The 21981-nt window shown below is 46.5% G+C and overlaps 3 protein-coding genes across 3 annotated transcripts; 1 reads left to right on the top strand and 2 right to left on the bottom strand.

Moving 5' to 3' along the window:
- LOC8059150 (myb-related protein Hv33) lies at positions 10141-12112 on the top strand. The gene is made up of 3 exons (XM_002458325.2): positions 10141-10788; positions 10894-11023; positions 11137-12112. The coding sequence occupies exons 1-3, from the start codon at positions 10641-10643 to the stop codon at positions 11801-11803; spliced, it is 945 nt and encodes a 314-aa protein (XP_002458370.1). The 5' UTR covers positions 10141-10640; the 3' UTR covers positions 11804-12112.
- Positions 16045-17152, bottom strand: LOC8059149 (dehydrin Rab25). Its single transcript, XM_021457740.1, has 2 exons — positions 16648-17152; positions 16045-16522 (listed from the first exon to the last, which is right to left on the bottom strand). The coding sequence occupies exons 1-2, from the start codon at positions 17047-17049 to the stop codon at positions 16298-16300; spliced, it is 627 nt and encodes a 208-aa protein (XP_021313415.1). The 5' UTR covers positions 17050-17152; the 3' UTR covers positions 16045-16297.
- Positions 17662-21421, bottom strand: LOC8059148 (chaperone protein dnaJ 10). Its single transcript, XM_002456170.2, has 9 exons — positions 21206-21421; positions 21014-21073; positions 20557-20639; positions 20227-20389; positions 19894-20023; positions 19432-19590; positions 19168-19340; positions 18944-19024; positions 17662-18007 (listed from the first exon to the last, which is right to left on the bottom strand). Exons 1-9 carry the CDS (start codon positions 21290-21292, stop codon positions 17930-17932), a joined length of 1014 nt encoding a protein of 337 aa, XP_002456215.1. The 5' UTR covers positions 21293-21421; the 3' UTR covers positions 17662-17929.

Below are 21981 nucleotides of genomic sequence, written 5' to 3'. Positions count from 1 at the left end.
TCAGAGCCCTATTTCGTTTACTATGCATTTTCTAAGTTTGACAAAAACATGGATTAAATATACTTACACAGAAAAGTTACTCAAACATGACATGCAATCATACTAGGCTATAGATCTGGAAATAAGGAACACACCAAAATTTATTTCACCATTTTTGGAGCTATATTCATCAAGATATGGATTTTTGAACATTTAAATCATTTCCTGGAAAAACTTTTAAAACGGAAAACCACCTAAAACACTAAACGCACCCAGATCCATTCCCTCGGAGTCACTGACAGGCGGGACACGCGAGTCAGAGGACCCCACCTGTCATCCACCCCGTGACCCCGCTAGATGCACCCGGTGCAGTGCACCCGCGGCCGCTGACGAGCGGACCCGCCTGCCAGCCGGGCCCGCTGGCCAGGACACCGAGAGGGGAGGGGATCCCCGACGACGGCTCGCCGCCGGTGATGCCTCTCGGCCGGAACCAACGGCACCAACACGTTCGCCTCCCTCTTGCGACTCGATCCCACCCCTTTACTCGCCCTGAAACCCCGCACAGCGAGTTGGCCACCGGCAATGGCGGACCGGCGGCGCTGCCGCAGCGGTGCCGGCCACCACGCTCCGGTAGAGTGCTCGAGTGCGGCTTCTCGCGACTCAGGGAGCCACGACGACTATAAAGCGCGCGCTAGCGAGGCAAGAGAGGTTCGGGAGGGGGAAAACCAGCGATGCCGACGCCGCGGAGAGCTCCGGCGAGGCCGCGGACTCTCCGGCGAGCGATTCGGCTCGCTAGAACCGCTTACCTGCGCGAAGAAACTACGTCCGAGCACGCGGAGACGAATGCGGAGCTCGGAGAGGTGGAAGGAGGCGCTGAGAGGCGACGGAGTGCCGGGAACACGGCGAGCGGAGCTCGGGGAGCTCCAATGGCGAGCGGCGGCACGGTGCGCGCGGAGAGGAGGCAGGAGAGCGCGAGAGAGAGCGAGGGGGCGCGCACCGGGTGGAGGAGAGAATGGCGAGGGAGGTGGCGCTGTCCGCAGCGGAGGGGGGGGGTCGTGGCGCCGGCGAGCAGCGCATGCCGTCCACGCGGCGCCGTCGGCCTGACGCGTTCGGGCGCGCGCGGCGCGGCCGTGTCCGAGCGCGCGCGGGGAGGGGGTGGACGCGGCGCGGTCGGCCTGGGCTGGCTTCGCTGGCTGGGCCGGTTGGTTGGCGCCGGCCCGCCAGTGAACAGCTCCCCCTTTCTTTTTTTTTTGAAATTCTTTTTCCAAATTCCTTTCTAAAATTATTTGGACCAGCCAAAAAGCATTTTCACCTCTTGCTCCCAAAAACAAAATTGTTCCAAATTAAAAACTCTACAACTTTGCTTTGACAAGCAAGACCAAATTCCAAACAAAATTTGAATTACAAGTTAAAACTTAGTTCTAGGTTTTAATTAAATTATTTTTGGATATTTTTGTATAAATTCCATTTCTCAAATTCCATAGCTCCAAAAATTGCACAAAAATGTTCTTAATTCTTCTTACACATAAAGCAACCTAATTTGAATATTTCACAATTTTAGGAACAAGCATCACATTTTTAACATAATTAAAGCACATGAAATCATAATTTGAAAAGAGTGTCATGCTCATGATACTTATGCTTGATGGAAATGCTTATGCATGACTTTGGTGAGACTAAGTGCATGCTTAACACCTAGGGTGTTACAGAGTATACTATGAAAATATAAATTAAGAAAGAATCTAATGATACGTAGTTAGTAACATAATAATAATTATTTTATAATATAAATTTGGTCAAACATAGAAAAGTTTGACTCTGCAAAATTCTTGTAATGACTTACAATTTGGGATGGAGGGAATAGATTTTAGAGTGAACTAAACGAGGCCTTATGGGTGGCAACTTTTGGTCATACGTATACGCACAGAAAATAAAAACGTCATGTCAATGGGGGCAAACACATAAAAATCAGGAGCAAAACTGCCAAAGGAAGGGGACCCAGCCAGCCGGCCACTGAGGTGCTGCTGACCCTGCAAGAAAAGAAATCCTGCTTGAGTGAGTGAGCAATCAAACACGACAGAGGAGAGAGGCGAGCATGCAAAGTCGTATATATAGTGGCTCATCGTCACGCATGTCGGTCTACTGCAAACAGTACACCTCAAGGCGGATGAAGAATGTGCACAGCAGACAGGAACTCACGCATGATGCGCCTTTCGTTCGCCTTTTCTCGTGTGTTCCTGCCATGCATGCATGGTATAGCTACTAGCTAGGCAGCTAGCTGCATGCCTTGGTGCGTCCTCTCCTATCGGCTATCGCCATTGCTGGGCTCGCTCAATGATACTACAGTGTATTATTATCGGAGATGTGGCAGTGAGCTTCACTTATTCCGCAATGATCAGAAGTCAGATAGATATTCCTGGCTCCTCTCCGGTGCCCCGGCCGGCCCCTCAAGCTTCACGCGACGAGAAAGCTTCTCGCATGCATATGCATGTGCCTTGGTTGTTTTTATTTTATTCTTCCCAGAGGGAACAACAACAAGCTCTCTGCTGATTAATTGACCAACTATATATGGCAGTTCCTCGTCAAGCATGTTGTTATGCCATGTACTCACAGTTTGTTAGTAAGTAGAGTAGTAGTATTATACTATACTAGGACAATACGTAGTACTGTAGTACACAAATGCAAATGCATGTACGCCCACATCGTCCAGCTATTGCTTTCGGCCTAAGTTTAACTCTGGAACAGTGTGATTCAGTAAGCCTAGATATATAGCTAGAAAGCGCATGCATGAGAAGTTCAGGAACCCCGATCGATTAATTGATCATCTTTCCCGTTGCACGCTTGACCGAATGGTTGCTGACTTCAATTCATATGGATAATAGTAATAATAATAAGAAGAAGAAGAAGAAGGCGGACGATCTAACAAACTTTTGCTCTGAGGAAAACGAAAACCCAACAGACGTACTGCACGTCTGCACGTACGATTACTACGCCTCATCCGTCCTAATCCCTGACCAAAACAGCAGCATTTCGCAACTTCGTTTTCTGTACGTGTATACGCCGAAGTCCAAACCTAAACACCGCGCGAGCACTGCTCAGCTATGTTGCTCCGTCCTGTTCCGCAACGACGACCCTCCATCATCTCCAGGGCTAGCTGTATATATAGCTTGCTGCTGCAAGAACTAGCTAGATAACCACCCTTAACTACCGTATTAGCCCGTATCTAATCAATGTGCCGTGCGTGCGTGCACGAGAACACAGCAGGAAAGAGATGAAGGAAGATGAATAGTGCCGCTACATATAGGCCAATTTTTTTTTTAAAAAAAAAAGATAAGAAAAGGTTTGTTCCTAATGCATGAGAAAAAGGGCAGCCTAGATTAGGTGGGAGTGGGGGGAATTAATTAGTGCACGGTTTGGTTGGCAACTTTGCATGGCTTGAGGACCTTTTTTTTTTCCGTTGTGGCGCGTGGCGTGGGCTAGCTTATTAGCAAACGGCTCAATCATGCAGGTTACTCATGCAAGGCAAGTGCACATCACGCCATCGATCTTTCCTTTTTGTGACGGCGACGGCCTCTTGACTCCCTCGCTCGATCGCCCGATCGATCGATCACCTCCGTCCGTCGTCGTCCTAGCAGCAGTAACGTGTGGCCGGCTGGGCTGCTGGTCGATCTCTCCCCGTTCGTGCGTGCGTAATCTGATGTGTATTGCGGCCACTTAGCTGCGTCGCTTTGGGATTGCATAACTTCAAAGAGGAGCCACCATGATGCTCCCCACCGTACTCGCTCGCTCGCTCTCGCTAGCTTTTTACTACACCCAGCAGAGCCTCCTTTTTGTGTTCTAGAGACCAAGCGGGCACATGTCAGCAAAAGCCTCATGCATGCAGGGAGAGAATCCTGCAGAATCCTTTATTAATTTTGCCCACGACGACACAGATGGAGACGCGCACTAGCTACTCGATCGATCACATTCACAGTAATTAAATCGTTGGTTATTATTAGTGGGGGGTACGGTGATTCTTCGATGATCTACATCATGTCATGCATGCAGCACTCATGCACGATATGATTCACCCCCCCATACTACGTACGTACGTAGTACTTACCCGGCCGGCCGGCCCTGTTGTAGTGTAGTGCAATGCAAAGATCGTCGACGACCGTGCAAATTGCGGAGGTGGTAGTGGTAGCAGCTTGCAATACATGCATGGTACGTGTTCGTTTCTGACCTTTCTCTGTCGGCCACGTGTCTTTAGCTAGCTAGCTAGCTAGTCCGATCGAACGAGAGAATCAACGTCAGATACCAGACTTACCAGTACAGCATCAGCATGCATGCATATGCTGGACGACCGTAGCAGTTGTGTCTCGTCCGGCTACCAGCTCTCGGTATGCATGTACTAAAACTGGAGTTTCCTTGAAGAAATGAACAGGTACAAAAAGGAAGCTACTGCAGGGGGATAGGATAGATCGATACACACAAGTTGTGTCGAACATATTATATACACATGTAACTGTCGCCCTTTTCCTGGCCTGCGCTTTTCTCCCCTCGTGGGCGTGAAAGACGCCGGCTTGTCTTTAACCACTGTACAGTAGCCGTCTTGCGGCTACCTCGAGTGAAAGGGAAACCCTAGCTAGCTACTAGCTGCCTGCCATGCATCTTGAGGTAACTTCGTCAGAAGAATTGGGGAACAAGCGTTATATTGTTCCAAACGGTACAAGCGGGAAGTACCAAATCCAGAAAATTCTTTACACATGCATATGCCTTGAGTTTCACTCACCATGCATGCAGCAGGTTTGTTGTTTACCTGACAATGGCAATGTTCTGAACATCAATTTTTTTTTTCTTGCGAAACAAAATGCCAATGCAAAATATGCAGACAATTATTGGAGGATGCATGCTTCCGCACAATTCAGCACGCATCTGTACTAAAGTCAAAATCCTCAACCAAACACGCAGAAATGGTCGCCACTCGCCAAGCAAACATCTGAAGAAACAGGTCACCTGTCTAATAAGTGACTGACTGAATGCAAATGCACGGGTGCTTCAATGTCCATGCATGCATGCAACAGTTGCAGTCAAGCTGAGAAAGAGCACACGTACGAGTGCACAACCGTCGGGCCTTCTAGCTAGGGCAGTACATACCTAGCTAGGACCTATAGCTTAGCTGCTAGCTAGTAGGTCCCTAACTGAAATCTAACTTGTTTACTTCCAAAAAATTTTGCAAAATAAGAATAGTAACACTTTCGTTTGTATTTGACAAATATTGTCCAATTATAGACTAACTAGGCTCAAAAGATTCGTCTCGTCAATTTCGACCAAACTGTGTAATTAGTTTTTATTTTCATCTATATTTATTACTCCATGCATACGTCTAAAGATTCGATGTGACAGGGGAATCTAAAAAATTTTGCAAAATTTTTTTTAACTAAACAAGGCCTTGGAGAAGAAATCGATCGAAGTACGACATCAGCAGGCTGGAGACGCTAAGCGCGAGACCCTGATAGGTCACCAAACGCCCACACGGCCGTGCTTTGCTAGCTACACACACCCGGTGGTCTCCGTGCTACGCTAACCTCTGCATGCTGCTTTCTCCAACGCACGCTAGCTAGCCATATCGTCCGTCCCCCCGGCCGGCCGGCCGCTACATCATTGTCGTCGACGACGACGATCACTTGCGGTTGCAGCAGGCCTCCTTGGCAACTCGTCGTCTGTGTGTCATGGCGCCATGCTACACTAGCTAGCTATACACTGGTGGTTGCCATCATTTGGCATGCACTAGTCTTCAAGTTACACTAACGACGGGTACTAATCCCTGTACTGAACCGCGCGCTCATATATATTAAACAAAGTAGCTACAGCAGTTCGGTCGTGTGTTTCGTGTTCGATCCCCTGCCTCGTGACAATAATTGATACGTTATTTACAATTTTATATTAATGTGAAGAACAAGTAACAATAATAGTGTCATCGTCTAGCTTCTCATAAGGAAAAAAAAAGGTCTGCATGCTCTGCTCTGCTCTGCACGACAAAAGTTCAGTTTCTTGCACTCACTGATTAAAGAACAGACGAAAATTAAACCACCAAAAAGATGGCATACACTACACGAGCTCAACTCCATCATGCATGCTAACTTTGGGCGCCTGTTTTTCTGGCGTGCGAGCCAAGTGCGGATTCTCTCCTGCATGATAATGCAGCTTTGCAGTGTGATCAGGGCCCTCCTCGCTTTTAGTGTACTACTGAACGCTGAATGATTGCGCAATTGATCCATCGCCGGCATCCTCAAGGCAACGAGATCGATTCGTTCGTAGAACTGAACATCTGTATCGCACACACTTTCCCTTTCTATTCTAAGTCGTCGTACGATCGATTATTGTCAGGTGCGTGCAAATATGACCTGGAACTGCTGCTTGTTTTGCAGTGATATGGAGTATCTACCTGGGACCCGGCCTCCGGCCGGTTAATTATTCCATTGATCGATCGATCGATCTCTTTAAACTTTTCTTGCAGCTGATGAGCAGAAGCGGTTCTTATGTGATTTCCACCTAGCTTTCATGCAAGAAGTAACTTTCAGCTTTTCACAATGTTTCTAGAACTAGTACGTAGGTTACACCATTTTGATGCTAGCTAGCTGCTCCGTACATTTAATTATCATATCATCAATTCGGGCAACGTGTACACATTTTGTTCACAGTATATATGATGAAGATCATATAAGATTATTGGCAATAGTATCGATCGTTCAATCGACTGAGAGTTTGTTCAAATTCAGTAAAAACATTAATTTACCCGTTCTCCGGTAAAATTAGAACCGATGCACTACGCCGACGAAATATCTATGCCAATGCGTAACAAGAAGCACAGGGTTAAGCACTCCAAGCATTATTCACCAATCTTTCAAAACTAAATATCACTGTTCACCAGAGATACATCATTTGTGAGTAATTAGGTTGCGCTTGTTTTACCAACCGACATATATTCCCTTTTGACTTTTGATTATCCATGTCGGTTTGTATTTATGAGCCGACATGTATAATTATGCAGGCTCTAAGCGACACAAACGTATATACACTGTGTCTGTGTATGTAGTTTGAATTTTACCTTATGTAAATTCATATAATTCTTCTCCCATAGATTCCAATGGAAACATGCTTTATAAATTTTGTACGTCAACCGTCAATTTTGACCTCTCTGTTTGGTTTTGGTGGTTTCCCGATGGTTTAGACCCACATGTCAATAGAGATCGATGTTTAAGATACACCTTCCCTCTCTTGCTCCCTTTCTCATTGCCGTTGCCTCCATCTCCCTGCCCCTCACTCCCCTCTCTTTCTGCCACCCCCTCGTTCACATTCGATCGTCCACGACACCGCGCTATACCGCGGCATAGGAGGTATCCACACGAGCCATCCACCACATCCTTTCCCTCTTCTCTCCCTTATATAGCGCACAACAATATCAGCTATGCAGTTGTCTCCATGGCAATCGTTCGCAAGTGTGGTAGGTAGAAGCACATGACGACAACATATCGAGGTCGGCCTCAGAGTCTTAGTGTGATCTATAATGACTTGAGAGGGTTGGAGTGTGAAAACACTTTACTCTAACTTGTGACACCATGGGTCACTCAAGCACACTCAACTTATATATATAGTCCCATTCCCTTCAAATAACTGTTGGACAAACTGTTAGAAGGCTCCTTTTGGACCTATTCAGTTGGTAATGGAGATCTATTGCCCTTATTATTCTCAATTGTTTAATTTGAGAATCCTAAATGACTTTCTTTTTGTTTTGTGTACAAGTTATAATGTCTAGCTGTCTCTAAATCTTTTAATAAGTCCAAAGTATCAAAATCATCCTGCTCAATTATGACACCCATATCATAGGTCAAATTTGTAATTTCTTCAGTAGGTAAAACAAAAAATAGGTTATAGTGTGAATTGTTACCTTTAAGAAATCTTTTCTTAGCCATGCTTTCATTCTTCTCCATGATGGTGAGGGTAGTGTCCTTTTTTATCCTTTCACTTCCCTTTTATGTCGTGGAACTATTGATGTTTTTCCATCTCATCATTTACCTTCTCTTTTTCTGTTTTTATCTTCTACTTCCTTTTGAGGTAATTCTTCCTTGTCAATTTCCCCACCGGGAACATTACTTTCTTGAATGTTGGTGATAATGTCATCAATGACAAAGACTTTAGGAGATTCAGATATGTCTTACTGTTCAACCTCATTTGGTTGTTGGACTTCAGCAACCTTAGCTGATAGGAGCTCACAGATATTTGTTGTGTTCTTGCTGTGAAATACATCTTTGATCGGAGCTCACAGATATTTGTTGTGTTCTTGCTGTGAAATACATCTTTGATCCCTTGCTCGGCAAGATTTGGATCCATAAACCATAACTGATTGGGTTATATTTTTGACCTTGCTTGGAGGAAGATTGTCCCAAGACTCCCATACCCTCAATCAGTTTCAATCATTCACGAAAGGAGTCACTCTCAAATTTTGAATCTTCCAAAGTGTTAGGATGACCTCTAAAAGCTTTCGGAGCTGACTAGTTTTTCATGATTTCATCTACCTTAGTAGAAGCAGAAACTAAGGTTGATGTGGACAATCTCTAGTTGCATGATTCCTCAAGCCATATAGTATTTTGCAAGCCCCTCTAGGATGAGTAACAATAGTTGCATGAACTTCCAGATTTGCTTGTACGATGTCACCACTTTGATTTCACCACTAGTTCTGGTGGGATCAACATCTTTAGGCCCCACTAATCTTGTGTTCTCCTCGCATGTTCCCACTAAACATTTTTGTTGGGCTTCTTGCTTGCTAGGAGTGGGTGCAAAATGGTTTTGCCACCTCAGTCGATCAGTTCTGGTTTGGAGCACTATACTCGATCCTAATTCCGTGATGAATAGTTAATCGTTCAAGTATCAGAAGGTTTGACCACAAAGCAAGATCCTGACACGTGGTTGAATTTTCCATCGTAACTATCTTAAAGAGTTGGATCAAAATACTATATTCCCTTTATCTCTTCTAAGTCAAAATTTTAAAACTTCGACTAAATTTCTAGAAAAAAATGCTAAGATTTATAGTACCAAATTAATACCACTAGATTTGTCATAGAATATACTCCCTTCATCTAAAAAAGACTGATATTTTTTTTGACTTTGAGATATCATGTTTGTGTAAATTATAAAATAAATAAATCATTATTAAAGTATCTCTAATGATCAAATAAGTCATATCAAAATGGATAATATTTATACAAAAAATTCTAATAAAACATATGGTTAAACAAGATGTTTGAAAGTCAACAATAACCGTCTTTTTGAGACGGAGAGAGTATTTTTATAAGATACTTATTTTATGCCATAAATATTAATGTTCTTTTCTATAAATTTAACTAATTTTAAAAAAATTAGACTGACACATATTTTAGGAGTTTGAAGCTTTTAAGACGGAGCGAGTATTACTAGTGTATGTAACAACTGCTAAAAAATCCAATGCCCCGGATACCAACCAAACCGACAGCGTGTCTTGCTGTGTTGACGCCCACATGTTTGCTAGCCCGTTGCCGCCGGCGGACCGACGCCCTGTGCGCGGTAGGCCCGACGCCACAGCTGATACTGTCGGCGGCTGCACCGGCGCAGCATCAGCATCGGGATCGGGGAAGAAAGTGATCGCCCCCGTGCTCGAGGGGAAAAAACGGCTCTGTTTTTACACGGCTGAAGACGACACGTCGACCGGCCAGTTTTTAAAGAATTCCGCTCGACCAGGATGGGACGCGACAGTCGGCAAAACCCAACCAAGAGAATGGGATCGACGCGTCGCTGGGCACGCACACGATCCACGTCCGCCCGTCTAGCGCAGCGTGCGCGTCCCCGGCGCGGCCGCGTTGAAATGCTGGCGCCGGCGGCGTACGGACGTCGTACCAGCATAGCTTGCTGGCGTGTGTGTGACCGTGGGTGGTGAGAAGTGGCGAGATGCATGGAACGGGCACGTACAGGTGTTGCGTTTTTTTCCGAGCTCCCTGACGAAGGGGAGTTCAATGATGGTACCGTGCCAACATGAAACCGTGTCCGGTGTGCCGTGACGGCAAAAAAAATCTTGGTCATATCCTCAACCAACCACCCCCGCTTCTTTTTTTTTCTCCCCCTCTGTGTCTCTTTTCCGTCCCCTGTCGGCGTGGCCCACAACGCGCGACCCAGCAGCGTCCAGCGCCCTGCTGCTCTGGCAGCTCTGCTCTGTTCTGTTGCTGTGTGAGACTGTGAGCCTCTCCTTCCTCCCCGCACCGCGCGCACAGAGCGCCATTTTTAACCCCCACCTTCTCCCACGAACCGGCCGGAGTATCTTAAGCTTCAATCCACTGCAGTGCAACTGCAACTGCAAGCTCTCGCTCTCTCTCTCTGCTCGAACGGCTTGCTTCGAACCCACTTGATCGCTGCGTGCGTCGCCGGCTCCCTCAGCTCAGCTCTCCCCGTACCGTACGTGCGCAGTTCTCGGCACGCTACCCCATATATACCCCCGGCCGGTCTCGGCCGGATAGAGATGCACAGGCGGCAGTGACGACGGACGGACTAGGGTAGCTGCTCCTCAGCTATCCAGATCGTTCGTTGCCTTCAGCCTTGCTTCCTTCCGTGTCGGGCGGAGGCGGACGCGGACGCGCGCAGCAGCAGCGGGAATGGGACGCCACGCGGCCTCCGGCGGCGGCGGCGGCGTGCAGCAGAAGCTGCGCAAGGGACTCTGGTCGCCCGAGGAAGACGAGAAGCTCTACAACCACATCATCCGCTACGGCGTCGGGTGCTGGAGCTCCGTGCCCAAGCTCGCAGGCATGAACGAACGCAACCGCCTTCTAGCTTATCCATCCATGCTGCTGCTTCCGCCGTCTCGCCCAGGCTACTCGTTTCGCTGACCGTCATCCGCCATTGGTACAGGGCTGCAGAGGTGCGGCAAGAGCTGCCGACTTCGGTGGATCAACTACCTGCGCCCCGACCTGAAGCGGGGCAGCTTCTCGCAGCAGGAGGAGGACGCCATCGTCGGCCTCCACGAGATCCTGGGGAACAGGTACATACAATACGCACAATGCGTGTCGGATTAATTCCGCAATGTTTATTTCGGCGACACTCTGCTCATGGGCGGCGACGCGGCGTCAATGTATTTTTTTTTTGCGGATGCAGGTGGTCGCAGATCGCGTCGCACTTGCCGGGCCGGACGGACAACGAGATCAAGAACTTCTGGAACAGCTGCCTCAAGAAGAAGCTGCGCCAGCGCGGCATCGACCCCAGCACCCACAAGCCCATCTCCGCCAACACGGCGGCGGCGGCATTGGAACAGCCGGCGGCGTCGCAAGAGCGCAAGCCGTTGTCCACAGCCGCCGCTGATGGCGGCTTCGACACGAAGCACCAGCACCAGCAGGTGTTCGACCCGTTCCCGCTGACCGACAGCTTCGGCGGCGGCTTCGACGCGGCAGCTGGCGCCGCATTGTATGGCCACATGGGCGGCGGCGGCGGCAAGCAGGACGCGGGCGCGTTCGTGGACTACAGCAGCGTGCTGGACGTGTCGGAGAACCTGGGCTACGGCGAGAGCTCCAGCAACAGCAGCAACTGGAACTGCGCGCCGGAGGCGAACAATGCGCTCGACGGCGGCGACGCGCCGCTGCACTGGGCCTCCGAGAGCAAGGCCACGCCCCACTTCGCCGGCTACGGCGGCGGCGAGGAGCAGTCGCTGGAGGAGCACAAGTTCTTGCTGCCCTGCCACGGGCAGCAGGAGCAGAGCCTGCCGCATTTCGACTTCGACATCAGCCGGGGCGCCGTGGTCGGCGACTTCAACCTCGAGTTCTTCTGAAGGTTCAGTTTGTGAATTTCATCAGCAATATATATATATATAATTACCGTATATATATACACTGTATTATTAAAGGCATTTCACACGGAACAATTGGGAGCTTAGAGACCGTGCTTTGTTAATTTCCTCTAGTCGTCCTTACTCCTCCTTAACAATGTTTTTGCGCTTCTTTGTTTTTATGTTTTCTCTATGTCTAAAATAAAGGCATATATACATATATATACAAATGTATGTAAACACAGTGTAGTAGCTACTCCTATATTAAGGTTTTTGTATGAGTACGTTCTTACTTTTTCTGTACTCAGTTCACTGACTATTTGGCTATGGCTACTATACTACTAAAAAAGCACTATACTAGTTTTGCCTTGTGTATTCCTGTTCTGAAGAAGAAAACAGAAGGTTCTCACTAATTGCGCTTAGACAGGTCGCCATCATGTTTTCAGCTTTCCTTGATTTGTGTCTTACGAAAGCAATGAGGAAGAAAGCTACAGCGCTAGAATCGGACATGCCAGTCAATTTCAATAATTTATTTAGTACAAAGTGCCTTTTTTTCCACGAACAACAATTTTGTAGCTAGCATTGTTAATGCTGCTGTTAGCTTGTAATCTAATTTTCCTACCAAGTGTCACTTTTCCTATAAAGGGCGCTAGGACATGCATGCAGCACGGCACTGCACCGAACAATATACCGTTCAAAAGAAACCATTCCAATTGAAATTTGGTTCAAAACTTAAAAAATGATAAGAAAATTACTTTATATTCTCAAAAAAAAACTCAGTTTTTGGCTTCAATTTCTTCTAGGATAACTGAGAATAACCGGAAAAAACCCACCACCACCACTAGGAGCATTTTTGGACAACAATTTGCTAATTGCAACTACTTTGTTTACGTGTAACGACAATGCTCTTCTGGACAACAATTTCGTGGTGGTGTTAATGCTGCGGTTAGAGCATACTAGGAGAAGTCTAATTTCCTCTCCAACACGCTGCTTTTGCGAAAAGGTCCTAATAATGCATTCACCACTGCCATGACACTAATGATGTACTAGTATTATAATTCAGCCGTGTGTTGGGAGAGAAAGAGAGAGGACGAGTGCAATTAAAGAAAGACGTGAACAACCTTTGCTGACCCATCGGGGCACCTCGATATTTCTCATGCATTGCATGGCAACAATTCACGAGACTAGATTGACTAGGTGGATGTAAGGACGTTGGTGTAGTCCTGTCTTATTTAAACGGGAAATTTAAGGGAGTAGTACGAGCCATGAATTTGATTTCTCTTGGAAGAGGGAGGAGGGTCATGAAGATTTATTTTTCATGTACACACATAGGTTCCAATTTCGCAACAAATTCATTGGATTATATTTTCAACATTGTTGATACATGTACTTATCTCATAAAGGAAGTATGTTCACATATACCTGCATGCAGGAGTATTAACTTTGAATATAGTAGAACAAGGAACAGAAAGCGACCTTCTCTTGCTTCCCTGAAAGATAGAAGGATAATCTTTCAGGAAAAGAAACTAAATAGCATTAATAATATGCAATAGGGTAAGGGTATACATACTTATATGCTTTCAGGCGTGGGTCTAGCTTGTCATGCTTGTGGCATCCAACATTTGATTGATTCTTGTGACACTCAAGTTGTGGGTCTAACTTGTCATGCTAATTAGCATGTAGCAACCAAATGGAGATAAATTATTGTGGTAATAACCTGTGCTCATGGTTTGCTACTAATACTCTCACTTACATTTATATTCATATATCTGTTGCATGTGTGGTAGTTATTTGGTAGTACATCTCTAGGCAGTTTTAGTAGTAGAGTAGCTAGTTCTTAGTGGCTCACTAGTTTAGCTAGCTGGAGTTGCTTATTAGTGTAGTTTGTGTGGTGTTGTGATTTAGACTAGAAATCACTTGATACTAGAATTGTGTGCGGTCTTGCTTAGCTGTTGTAGAGCTAAAGCAAGTAGTAGCTACTAGGATCATTTGTTATGCTAATTACCTTTTCTCTAGTGTTGTGTTTTGTAGAAGAAATTCTTATAGGCTATTCATCTTTTGCTCTAGCCATCTAGATCCTACCAGCAACGCTTGGGTAGCCTCGTCTACAATCGATTGGGATGAATCAAACTCGCTAGATCCATCCATATGGAGGTAGCCACAATCATCGTCCCACTGCTGACATTGCCTAAGTGTTGGTCCTGCACCGTTGCCACGACCACTGAGGATGAGTCCCACCGCTGATCTGCTTCCATGATGGAGAGGTGCTACGACATTGCCGTTGCTGCGACCAAAGGTGCAGCCCACCACAGCTGCATAGTTGTTGCTCTTTATAGCTAACGCTTTGGTCTTGCTCTTCTTAGCCAGTGATGCGCCGATGGGATCTACTGGTGACATTGCGCTGGACATCTCGGGCTAGGAAAGGTGGCGGAGACCCGAGAAGCCACATACGGAGACAATGATGAATTTTGGTGCGCAAGATTTATAGTGCGCGTGTGTCCGCAACTGAATCTTCACAAGTGTCGTGTTGAGACTTGAGACACCTTATACAAAACGCTCCTAAGTAGCTGACTTTGCTTGAGAGCACGAGCCTTGTCACCTAGTGGGGTGAGAAATTCACCCTCCTTTTATATTTAGACCTAGCCCCTAAACCAAGGGGGTTAGGAGGAATTGAGTAGGAATAAATCCCCTACAAGTTAAAAATTCTCTTCAATCCTCTTCAATCTCCATGGTTTGGAGATAAAACAAATAAGGCCTCGTTGTCGTTGATATGTGTGTGTGCATACAGTGTACATGTCCTTAGTGTCCTATAGATATTTTTCTCAATTTAAATTGGTAGCAATCGTTGGGCCATGAGAGCATGACATTGCGCACGACACTCGACACGATGTGAGTCCGTCAAGTTTGTCGGAGGGACGGAGTTATGGTGATGGCGTTGCTTGCTTGACGTCAGAAATGTCAGAGATGCGGCCTTGCTATCGAGAACAGGCTCCACACCTTCTTTTTCTGTCCAGTAAGCGCTGGTGTTTGGCGCAAAATTGGCTTGGAAGGTGCCTCTTCTATGACTAACGAAGACTTATGGAGTTATGCTTCCCCAGCCAATCTGGATCCACTGCTTTGGCCTTTTGTGTTGCTCACCATTCTCTGAAGATTATGGGATGCTAGGAACTGAGGAATTTTCAGAGGTGAAACTGTTAACAGTAAGCTTGTTGTTAGAAAGGTCTGTGATGACTTAGTGACCTGGCGGAAAAGGTTAAAAGTCCCAAATCTTGTAAACAGCCTAAATGACTGGCGTGGATACTTCTTTGCTTGTAATTCGGCTACTCCTTAAATGAATTTTGGTGAGGAAGCCCCCGCCTCAGTTGGGCATCTTGTTTCCGATCCCAACGGGATGGCCATAAACGCCGTCAGAACAGAGGGGCCGGCGAATAGGATCTTCAACAATACTGTACCTGTACTGTACGGCTTAAGTCGAGCGTACAGTCATCAACACCACGCCGACGCTGTCCTTGCCGGACGCACAGATAGAGGCGCACAGGAACAAAGGCCTCCAGCTCTCCTTTGTTACTCACGCATGTCACTGACCAATAGAAGACCGCAATATCACCTTTTCCCTGCATCATTCAGAGATACTGGACAATTACGAGATGAGCAAGCGAAGCATCCGAGCCAGCTGATCTGTTTTGCACTGGCAGACCCAGCCATTAACAAATCAATCGAGGTGCCAGCCAGTGGGGGCAGACTACAGGACAGTCCGACGAGAGATCGAGACAGCACGAAGAGTCAATGGCCCTGTTCGCTTGAAACAGTGGCGCGCGACGGCTAAGAGCCGAAGACGATGATGATGCCACGCCGCGCGCGAGCACGAGGGGGCTCAAAAGGGAAATCTTCGCGTGTAAGTACGAACTGCGCGACACCAAAGCAGGCGCACGCGCCAATGTCGCCGCCGGGGCCCGTGAGGTTCTCACGCTCTACCAGAGCCTGGTCCGCCAGCCCAATCGTGGTACCCGGCCGGCACTGTTCTCGGCCCACTGCCGTCGTTCGCCACGGACACGGGCTCTTCATGTGGATTGTGGTCGTGGTCGTGGACCCGTGCCGTTTCCTTTCAGTTCGCCATGTGCAGAGTTCGCCCGTCGTCGTCGTCCCATTCACTGCCTCACCAAGATCGCACGACTCTTGAAGTGTCCAGCGGTCCAGCCTCTAATTACTCTGCTTTAATTTAATTTAATTTAGGGAAGAGGCACTTTGGTGCAATGCAACCAAAATTCATACTAGTTCATACACCATACGAGACAAGACTAATTGACAGTCGCGAGAGCCAACATATCGACTACAGAGACAAAAACACGAGCCCAACAACGTAACTCCGAGTCCGAGCCAAACCTAAACGAAGGAAGTACGTAGACACATATATGTCTTATACACAGTACACAGCGACGTGTGCGTGCACACACGATTCGTCGATTCTGGACCCCTCAAAGTCACCGAGGGGCACACTCAGTGGTGGTGTCCCGGCAGCTTCTCCTTGATCTTCTCCATGAAACCCTTCTTCTCGTGCGTCCCCGCTGCATGCGTCCCCGTCGTCGTCGTCGTCGCCGGCGCCACGTGCCCAGCCTTGTGCTCCTCGTGCTTGTGGCTGCCTGGGAGCTTCTCCTTTATCTTCTCCTTGATGCTCTTCTTCTTCTTCTTCCGGCGCCCACCTTGGCCGTCATCCTCGGAGGACTGTCGTCGCGTCGTCAGATAAGACACCAGTCGATCAGAACGCCACAAACAATAATCTCAAGCGCATGACGACACACATGCATGCTCGATAGCTAACAAGCCCTCATGTAGTAGGATGTTCTTACCGAGCTGGAGCTGGAGCTAGAGCTGCCGGAGCGCCTCAGCTTCTCGCCGAGTGTCGCCGTGTGCTCTTCCTTGGTCGGCTGGAGCTGCGCGCCCGGACCAAACGTGTGCTCCTCCTTGGTCGGCTGGAGGTGTCCGCCACCGACCATCCCCTCGTACGCGAGCGCCGTCTCGCCTGGTGCGACTGCTGCGACGCCACCGCTGGCGTACTCCGCGCGGGCACCGTACTCGACAGGCGCGACACTACTGTCGCCGGTGCTGCTGTAGGCGGGAGCGGTGCCGCCCAAACCAGACGCTGGCTCCCTCGGGACGGGGTTGCCGTACTGGTCCACCGGCGGCACGGGGTTGCCGTACTGGTCGACGCGCGGGTACGGGTGCCCGTACTCCCCCTGGTATTCCGCCATTGTTTGCCGGGCCTCTTGCCTCTTGCTGAGAGCGTCTGCGTGCCGGTGAGTGTTGTCTGGTTGTTGCTGTAGCGGATGGGAATGGAGGCGAAATCAATGCGCTCGTGTCTATATGTACCGGCGAACAGCCGGCCGAGAACAGGGCGGCATGGACGGCATGCGCAGGAGGACACGCGCGCACGCATGCAGCCACATAGGGACGCAACGCGTGAAGAGAGAAGGGCGCGTGTCACGGGCGTGCCACGTTGGTTATTTGCTCTGAACGTTCCAGGCGAAATGAAAAGGGGTGTACTACGTTATCTTCTTCACATGGTCCGAGGTAGCAAGTCCAGTGCCATTCCTGGTTTCAGTCTCATGTTTTTAATAATGATTCTACTGGTATATAGCCTTAAAGTCTGAATTATTCTGAATAGAAAATAGAGGATGCTGTTTGCCTTTTGAATTATTGTTTTTCAGATTCCTAAATAGCTAGTAGGGTTTATATAGATAACTAGATTGCAGAATCTCATTCTACAATCTAAGTGTTTAGAACCTTTTTTTCATTATTTTACTTGATTCTCATTTTTAAGATCCATCACAGGATCGGAGTCAGATCGTAAATGACACCCAAAGTCGATGATCATGCGCTTCAATCATTATGTATCTTCTTCACATTTTTGTCCAAAACAAAACTATTTGCAGTGCAGAACAGCGATACAGTATGTCATCATATTGAAAACCTTGCGGTTACACCGTACAAAAATCTTTGGAAACAGCGTTGTCCTTCCGCAGTGGTCGGCTTTCGGGCAATCGGGCTCACATCTCGGTGAGTCGGTGACGGTGACGCTGACGCGGTATGCCAGTATATGATATGATATCATATCCAAATTTGTCCACCATCTCACTGCGACGGTGTGGCTTCTGCAGCGTCATCTTCAACACGCAAGCTGTTTTCACGACGGTAGTTTGATTTTGCGCCCTGAGTTCACAACGGATAAGCTACTCAATTGTTTGACACACCTCAACTTCTAGTGAAGCTGTTTTACAGTAAGCTACGTTTTTTCAGCTTTATCTCAACTCATGTCCTTCTATGAGAGGAGAAGAAAAACAGCTTCACCTATAAAACTGTTTTAAAAATAAATGTTTGACAAAAAAAAACAGCTCACAACAAGCTCATGAAACTGCTATGAGCTGTACCAAACAGACCCCTAGTATAACAATGGGAGACTGAACATTAGAAGCATGTAAGCTAATTTCCACATCTCGGAAGTTCGGAGATAGCGGGCAAGGTGGAGAGAAAAACAACAAACTGAAACATGCAAGTTAAGTTCAAAAATTAAAATCAACAAAAGGCTGATGCCCCAGCAACACGAAACTGAAGACCTTTCAAGAGTTTCTAGATCTATTTCTGACACTAGTGGTACATTCAGCAAACAAAGGCAAAAATAAAAGGTTTAAATTTTTTCTGGGGTTTATGAAATTGCTGCAAGTCAATGAAAAATAGCTTTTGTACCTAATTAGTAAAAAATGAACATGGTTCAAATTAATTTATATTGACATTAATTTGTATGATGAATAGGTTGTGTAACAACAGATTATGCCTCATTTCAAAGAGCCCTGAAAGTGGGTGCATAGAATTACTTCAGTGAGACAGGATTCTGTATTAGATTATTTGATTTTAGTACTGAGAATACATTAACACCAGATTCAAATATTTAGTGTTTATAATGCAATTTACTCAAACAAAATGATGATAGCGTACTTCAGTCCTGATGAACCAAAGAGATGATAATATAATGATATGCACATATATAAGAGATGAAAGATTAATGTGTGCTTCTCCTTAGGCTTTCATCAAATCTTCTCTGCCCTTGACAAAGTAACTGGATTTCTCAAAGACTAAAAGAAAACTTACTTGAAATATCGTCCCTAGCTTTTTCAGTCCTCTTGCTCTCAACTTCAGTATGTCTCTGGGAATATCATTTTCTCTCAAAACCTGGAGAAAAGGGTGAAAACAGAAATTATACATGGAGTGCCAGTCTGCCAGACTTTATTTTCTTAATTGAATATTCATATCAAAGAAGATATAAATATACATGCATGATAAATTTAAATGAAGCAATTTGAACAAGTGCTTACTGCTTGGCAAACCCGTGAAAGCGTTGCCTCAATATCGACCACATTAATTTTCCATAAAGAATTGAGCATTGCATCCTTTTTCTCTTCGATACTCTTAATAAGCTGCTCTTCCTTGTTGTCACCCTCTTCTATCTTTTTTATTCCTTCTTGTAGCTGTATCAGAGAAATTGCACCTACAGTAGGAGGTTATATAAGTCACTGAAGAATCGGGCCATCGTTCATTAAAAAAAAGGGTAGTTATTGACTTATTGTCCTCGGATTTACCTGCAGCAGCATTAACCTGTGATTTTACGTGATGGCCCTTGTCCCTTACCCACTCAGCAATAAAAGGTACACCCATGTACAGCTTGCTTTTTCCAAGTTCTCTTGCTGCTTGCCGAACATAGATGTAGCCAATAGTGTGAAGCATAGCCTCACCAAAAGCTGAAAAAAGATTTATATAAGTAAACCACGTAAAAACATCAGTAAATAAAATATTTATAATGTTCAAACCTAAATAAAGGACACAAATGAACCATATGGATGCCACATTACGATAGTTGCAGAATCTGGAGGTATAAGTATTTTAAATGCAACAGAGGTATATATGAAGAAATGAAATTCAACAGTTTACGCTCATCATGAAAATAGCATTAACAAGTGTCTCTGTGTAGCAGCAAAGCTGAATGAAGCCTAGCGAGTAAATGACAGGATATGGAGATGAAAAGTGAGGTTCTTAGACCTTACCAGCTTGAGACAAACGCCGAGCTTCTTCATTTGCCCAATCACCAAACTCATCATGCTTCCCATCAACATATGGTTGCAGCCGACCCTTTAGGCTTTGAGTAAGTATTTGCTCTCTTTCGGTTTGCACGTCCTGAAAACCAATGAGATTATTATAAAGGTACACTTAGAACATCAACTCCCAAGGCTGAGGAGATTTTTCTAGACCATGAATTCAGTTATTTGGACCCTTATTAAAGCAAAAACATAGGGTGGTCTCTCCCACCGGGGTGTAGGTAATTTTAGAGCCTGAGGAGATTGGTGTCAGAAATCAAACTTATTACAGGAGCAGCGTACCTTTATCTTCTCTTGAATCCTTGTCTTTGCCTCAGGCGTGGTTGATTCTTCCTCAATCTCTACTGAGGCAACAGATGCTAGCGCAAGTTGGCCAACATAATCTTCGAAATAATCGCTCCCGAAAAGCATTCCAAAGACAGCGGTTGGATCAATCATATTATCTCTGGAATATCATTGCAAGAAACTTAGTGACTAACTGCAAGTGATATGGAAGCTACACTATAACGTAAAATGTAACATACAAAATAAAGTTCATAGCATCTGTGGCATCCTATATTTTAAAAACTAGTGTTTGAAGATAGGATAGATTTAGATAAATTCAGGACTTACTGGGGAAGTCCTTCCTTTCCATACTTATCGTAAGACTCCTTTTTCACCGGATCACTCAGGACCTGATAGGCCTCGCCTAGTTCCTTGTAAGAGAGGTAACCAACCAATCCAAATCAGTGTTCGTACCAATCTAACCATCTATAGAGGACTACTGATTCAGATTTTTGCAATAAGAGATACGAGAATATCATTCCTGTACACAACTAAGTTTATGACAATGTCGTGTTTGCAGTTTAGCTTTTGCACACTACTGCAACACCGATGCGAATTCTCTGGCCAAATAGGATGCAATCAGAAGCGAAACACAATCGTGACCATTGTGGGTTTTGAGTTTTTGACCCCCAGTGAACATAGGAAATTCTGCAGGCATTTCACTCTTATCCCTCTGCTGCACCCAAATCCAAATGCAACTAGCAAAAATCCGCAGGAAGCAGTAGAGCAGAATATGAATATGTACCTGAAACTTGCGCGCGGCATCAGGGTTGCCCGGATTCTTGTCCGGGTGCACCAGCTTGGCCTTCAGAAACCCGAAACAAGGCCAACAGATTCAAAATCACGAAACCGGAACAGTCTGCGCGAAAATAATAACCGCCGTCGCTGATCAAAGCAGGGAGGCCGCGGGAGGGGGGCCGGATAGCCACGCACGCACCTTGAGGTAATAGGCCTTCTTGATCTGGGCCACGGAGGCGTCAGTGCTGATCTCCAGGACGTCGTAGTACTCGCTGTCCTTCACCATGGCGGCACGGCTCCCCCGTTCCCTTCCTCCTCCTCCTGGATCAAACTGAGCGCCTTGAGGCGGGGAGGAAGGAGGGTTCCGACCGAGATGGGTTGCAGGCAGGCGAAAGAAAGAACGAAGAGTCGGAGAGGCCGAGGCCCACCTGGCCGGGAGATGGGAACAAAGGCACCGGAGACCGGGCCCACCAACGCCTGGTTCCGTTGTCCCGTGGGGCCAGGGCAGGACAAAACTTGCAGTAGCGGGCGACGCCACTGAGCTTCTGGCCCCGCTGGCTTGCAACTGCAAAAGGGAAGCTTCGCTGGCCGCCAGCCCGCACCCTTTTCCAGACTCCACCATGATCAGGAATTCAGGACTAATTTAGTGTCGATACGAACTAATTATAAAACTAATTACAAAAGCTGTGATTAATTTACAAGACGAATCTAATTAGTCTATCGCTAGCATATGTTTACTGTAATACTAGAATGATTACTGTAACACAAGATTAATCAGGCTTGATGAATCCGTTTTGCAAAATAATCTCAATCTGTACAATTAACTTTGTAACTTAATCAATGTTTCGTACTCTAAATTAGTGTCAAACATTCGATATAACGTGACAGGAACTAAACTTTAGAGCCGCAAACAAACACGGCCGGAAGCTAGGCTAGTCTGTGGCGTTGTAGTACATGATTACTCTTTGATTAGGC

Source organism: Sorghum bicolor, chromosome 3 (genome assembly GCF_000003195.3).
Source record: "Sorghum bicolor cultivar BTx623 chromosome 3, Sorghum_bicolor_NCBIv3, whole genome shotgun sequence".
Taxonomy (NCBI): domain Eukaryota; kingdom Viridiplantae; phylum Streptophyta; class Magnoliopsida; order Poales; family Poaceae; genus Sorghum; species Sorghum bicolor.
This window is presented reverse-complemented; position numbering and strand designations above follow the sequence as displayed.